A 6,000-nucleotide genomic window follows, 5' to 3' on the forward strand; every position below is an offset into this window, starting at 1 on the left:
GTGTTCGCAATGCTAAGGATTTCTTAGGTATCATTCCTGCCAATTAACGAGGAGTTAGTACAAGGTAGGGCATGTGTAAGATATGGCATAGAATGAGAGACACAAAATATTTTGCGAGCAGTTATGTGATCGTATAACAACTCTGCGGACCGTAAACCATAACGCAGAAGATAACCATCAGATGTGAAAAAGAAATATGCGGGCCGCAGAAGTGGTCGCAGAACAAGTTTACGACCGCAGATCGGTCGCATTTAAACTTTGAATAAAGCTTGATTCTGATTAGGTCGGTGACCATTGTGCGGTCCGCAAACCATTTCCGTGGCCGCAGACTCAACCTCATATTGGCTCTTAGAAAACTCTCAAGCATACAGAATGTGATGACTCTGTGGACCGCAAAATAGTTATGCAGACCGCAAAGGTCATCCTCTCTACTCAAAAATGCACTCACAGGCAACCTTTATGCACACTCAGTACCAAATGCTCAAGTTGTGAGAGAGCATTACACACACTCAACATCAGGTCGATTTTGTGCTCAGCCTAAAAATATCTAATGCAAATTATCACAAATCACCAACCCCCATACTCAAATCAGTCCCCTAATTCTAACCCCCAAATTTTGATCGACCCACAACATATATTTTCCCCCAAAGTTGATTTCCAGAACAAGAGATAAGAAGTTGGGTAGATATAGAAGGGTATCATGGATGAGAGGGGAGAATGAGGCGTGTGAAAACACACGACAATATTGAACTTAACTGAGCAAGAGAAATGTTGGAACTTTAGATACCAAATGTCAGACGATCGAGCAAGCCACTTTGGTGTGAATCGCGAGCAGGGTGAACCTTTCTTTTCAAATTCTTTTTATTTTTCTCAGTGTTTTTCTTTTGCGTTATGTTTCTGCTTCGGTGTGTGAGATTAGAGATGATAGATGGAAGTGAGAGACAGAAAGAAATAAGGTTTAATACCTGAGGAGTTTTCGGTAAAAAGACCACCACATAACATATTATGCGACCGCATATGTGTTTTGCGATGGTTTAGTACCTGGGTGGTGCGCAACAGATTTGCGATCCACTCTGCGTTCGCAGAATGATTTTGCGGGCCACAGAAGTTGAATTTCCTCCGCATTTTTAAAGCCTATTTTGAATGGTGTTTTGCTTGTGTCTGCTACCATTATGCGGTCCGCGAACCTTTTATACGGCCGCATATGTTGCCGTAGAACAACAGCTGAAGCTCAGCTTATTTTCCTTCATTTCCCTCTGCCCTTGCATCCTATTTCTTTGTATTTTGGGTAACCTGCATTCTAACACACATGTCAAACTGTTCTACACTTACAAATAAACCTACCAAAATTAAAATCTAACCAAACAAGTGTTACCAACACATGGGTTGCATCCCAAGAAGCGCTTGATTTAATGTCGCGGCACGACGATGTTGCCCCTATTTTGGCTAATCAGTGGTGGGGATTGGTACAAGACCATCATTGAGTGCGAATCGTTCTACCAGTTGCCTTTATCCAATGGTTCCGAGGTAATGCTTGACCCTTTGGCCATTTACTTTGAAAGTTCGAGTCCTGTCCTCGGATTCTAATTCAATAGCGCCATAGGAAGACACACTCACAACTTTGAACGGGCTAAACCATTTGGATTTGAGTTTGCCCGGAAAGAACTTCAATCTTGAGTTGAAGAATAAGACCAAGACATTGAATTCTCGTATCAAACATTTCTTGTCATGGACAAACTTAATTCTTTCTTTATACATGGTTGCATTCTCGTAGACATGGAAACGGAATTCTTCCATCTCGTTGAGTTGTGTCATCCTTAAATTAGCAGCTTTGTCTCACTCAAGATTTAACTTTTTCAATACCCACATGTTTTTGTGTTCAAGTTCCACTAGCACGTGACAAGCCTTACCAAAAACCAATCGGTAAGGTGAGGTGCCAATGGGTGTCTTAAATGCTGTTCGATAGGCCCACAATGCATCATCCAGCTTCTTTGACCAGTCAGTTATGTTTGCATTAACTGTTTTTGCTAGAATTTTTTTGATCCCCCGGTTGGAGACTTCAACTTGACCGCTTGACTGAGGATAATAAGGGGTAGCCACCTTGTGCTTAACTCCATATTTTTCGAGCAACCCGACAAAAGCTTTGTTGCAAAAATGAGAACCATCATCACTAAGGGTGGCCCTTGGGGTTCCAAACTGAGCAAATATGTTCTTCTTCAAGAAGGCGGTTACACTTCTTGCCTCATTGTTCGGCAAGGCAATTGCCTCAACCCATTTGGAGACATAATCTACTGCCACCAAGATATATGCCATGCCGTAAGAGCTTACGAAGGGACCCATGAAATCTATTCCTCACACATCAAAGATCTCGACCTCCATCACAATGTTCATAGGCGTCTCATGCCTTCTAGAAATTGACCCTTGTCTTTGACATTGATCACATGCCTTGACCATTTGGTTTGCATCTTGGTAGATGGATGGCCAATAATAGCCACATTCAAGCACTTTTGCCGCAGTACGATTTCCACCCTGGTGACCCCCAACTGGGGGGTCATGACATGCTTTGAGAATTTGAATTACCTCATCTTCCGGAACACAACGCCGAATGATGTTGTCGGCACAAATCCGGAACAAAAAGGGTTCCTCCCAATAGTATTGCCTACACTACCGCAAGAACCTTTTCTTTTGATAAGCTTCCAATCCATCGGGGATAAGGTCACTAACCAAGAACTTAGCAATGTCGTCATACCAAGGAGTGGAGGTGCTAGATATTGCCAATAAGTGCTCATAAGGAAAGGCATCATTAATTTCAAGATCTTCTTTTGGTCTCCCTGCCTCTTTAAGCCTAGATAAGTGATCCGCAACTTGATTCTCTGTTCCTTTCCGATCTTTGACTTCAAAGTCAAACTCTTGTAATAAGAGAACCCACCTAATTAATCTTGGTTTAGCATCATTCTTTGACATAAGGTAGCGGAGAGTAGCATGATCAGTGCAGACTATCACTTTGGATCCCAAAAAATAAGCCCTGAATTATTCAAAAGCATAGACAATAGCAAGCAGTTCTTGCTCAGCTACAGTGCAATTCATTTGTGCACCATTGAGTGTCTTGCTTGCATAGTAGACAGGATGAAGAATCTTGCTATGTCGTTGACCAAGTACTGCTGCAATAGCTACACCACTGGCGTCACACATGAGTTCAAATGGAAGAGACCAATCGGGTGTGACAATAATAGGTGCTGCAGTAAGCCTTGATTTCAATTCCTCAAAATCTTTGAGGCACTTCTCATCGAACTCAAACTTAGCATCCTTTCAAGGAGCTTGCACATGGGACTTGCAATTTTTGAGAAGTCCTTGATAAATCTCTTGTAAAAACGGCATGCCCCAAAAAGCTCCGAACACCCTTTACCGAAAAGGATGGAGGAAGCCTGGAAATGATCTCGATCTTTGCCCGATCAACCTCTATGACTTGCTTGTAAATTTTGTGGCCAAGAACAATACTTTCTTCCACCATGAAGTGATATTTTTCCCAATTGAGTACAAGGTTTGTTTCCTCACATCTTTTGAGGACTTGCCTAAGGTTGGCAAGGCAATGCTCAAAGGAATCACCAACTACAGAGAAGTCATCCATGAATACCTCTATGAAGTCCTCTACCATGTCTGAGAAGATTGACATCATGCATCGTTGAAAAGTAACCGGGGCATTGCATAGCCCAAATAGCATCCGGCTAAATGCAAAGGTTCCATACGGACATGCGAATGCCGTCTTCTCTTGGTCCTCCATGGATGTTGATTTGGTTGTAGCCGGAGTAACCATCCAAGAAGCAATAAAATGACCTCCCCGCTAGCCGATCAAGCATTTGATCAATAAAAGGCATAGGGAAATGGTCCTTGCAAGTAGCACTATTGAGCTTCCGGTAGTCCATGTAAACTCTCCACCCGGTCACCGTCCTCGTTGGGATGAGTTCATTTTTGTTATTTTTAATAACGATCATGCCCTCTTTCTTTGGCACATATTGCACCGGACTCACCCAAGGATTATCGGCAATGGGGTAGACAACCCCGACATCCAACCATTTTATGATTTCTTGTATGGAAGGATTTAACCTTCTTTGATCCACCACACTAGGTTTTTTCTCGTGCTCCAATTTTATCTTGTGCTCACAAATTCCGGTGGAAATCCCTCGGATATCTGCTATAGTCCAACCAATTTCCTATTTGTGCTCCCTCAAGGTATCCAATAAGTTTTCAACCTGCACATCATTCAACAAAAAGAAACAATTACGAGTAGAGTTTCATTAGAGCCAATAAATTTATACCTTAAGTGCGGTGGAAGTGGCTTGAGCTCAAGTTGTGGCGGCTCGATAATTGAAGGCTTAGCGGGAGGGGTTACTCTGTTCTCTAAGTCAAGAGAAAGCTTCTTTGGTGCATAAATGTAGGACCCAAGACCTTCCAATGCATTCAATAATTCCATGTATCCTTCCATGTCCTCACCATCAAATTTTTCCAAAATAGCCGCCAATGCCTCACCAAGGCATTCCTCTTCCATCTTCACCTCGACTGCATCTTGTACCTCATCAACAATACCAATGACTAAGATACTCTCGTATGCATGTGGCAATTTTATACCCTTACTTGCTTGAAAGGTAACTTCTTCGTCATTAACTCGAAACTTATTCTCATTTCGTTCCAAGTCCATCAGTGCCCTCCCGGTAGCAAGGAAAGATCTCCCCAAGATGATAGGGATCTCTTTAACAACATCACAATCGAGAATAACAAAGTAAGCAGGGAGGAGAAACTTCCCCACTTTCATAAGTATATCATCAACTATTCCCACCAGTCGCTTTATTGAACGGTCGGCCATTTGCAACCTCATACTTGTAGGCCTAGTCATACACAATCCCACTTTATTGTAAATAGCAAGGGGCATTAAGTTGATGCTAGCCCCATTATCACAAAGGGCTCGTGCAAAGTCACGCAATCCAATAGTGCATAGAATGGTGAAGGCTCCCGGGTCCTCTGTCTTTTGGATAGTGGTTGTTGCAATAATGGAACTAACCCGGTGAGTCACATTCACCACTTCATTCTTGGTGGTTTTCTTTTTAGAGATAAAGTCCTTCAAGTACTTAGCAAAACCCGGCATCTCTTGAAATGCTTCCACAAATGAAATGTTCACTGATAATTGCTTAAGAATGTCATAGAACATTTTGAGTTTGCTATCATCAACCTTTCTAACTAGTCTTTGAGGGAAAGGAGGAGGAGGTCTAGGAATTGGTGCTAGAGTTTTTGGTGCCTCTATTACCTTTCCCTTAACCTATTCATGGTTCACTTCTTGAGTTCTCACCTTCTTCGGGAGTCTTTCAACTTCAACAACATTTGGCACCTCAACTTGTGCCTCGACTTCTTGTTCAGAATCTTTTACTTCAACCACTTGTTCATTCTCTCCTTGAAGTAGTTGCCCACTTCGAGTTGTGATTTCCATACAATAAGAAGTTGGACCACTCCGATCCCACTACCTTTTGGGTTTGCAATTATATTACTTGGGAGCGTGCCTTTTTGCTTCGAATTTTGATCTCTTGAGAGATCCCTCATTTGCATCTCCAACTTTTGAATAGATGCGGTGTGAGAACCCACAAGCTCGGTCATATCCTTAAACTTGGTAGGGTTATCTTTGATATCCTCCTTGAGGATTGTTGACATAATTTGCTTCTTCGTACTCCTCATTTGACATGGGTTGCACATCTTCCACTACATTCACCTTTTTTGTTTGGCTTTCAGTGAACATTTTTGCCAATACGTTGACATTGGTGGCAAGCCCGGCAATTACTTGATTCGTTTAACTACTAACTTCTACGATTTGTTAACCACTCTTATACACCCTTGTAACATTTAAGACCAACAAGATTAACTTCTTATCATCTCAAATATAATCTCTTCTCGGATTTACGTCGACTAACTTACGACGTGATTTAACATACGTGAATATGGGTTGTAACATTTATA

General features: G+C 42.0%; 1 protein-coding gene across 1 annotated transcript; it reads right to left on the reverse strand.

The window, feature by feature from the left end:
- Positions 1 to 4,225: 4,225 nt before the first annotated feature.
- LOC104112418 (uncharacterized) lies at positions 4,226 to 5,203 on the reverse strand. Its single transcript, XM_009622341.2, has 2 exons — positions 4,317 to 5,203; positions 4,226 to 4,250 (listed from the first exon to the last, which is right to left on the reverse strand). The coding sequence occupies exons 1-2, from the start codon at positions 5,201 to 5,203 to the stop codon at positions 4,226 to 4,228; spliced, it is 912 nt and encodes a 303-aa protein (XP_009620636.2).
- Between the last annotated feature and the right edge of the window lie 797 nt (positions 5,204 to 6,000).

This window comes from Nicotiana tomentosiformis, chromosome 4 (genome assembly GCF_000390325.3).
Source record: "Nicotiana tomentosiformis chromosome 4, ASM39032v3, whole genome shotgun sequence".
Lineage (NCBI taxonomy): Eukaryota > Viridiplantae > Streptophyta > Magnoliopsida > Solanales > Solanaceae > Nicotiana > Nicotiana tomentosiformis.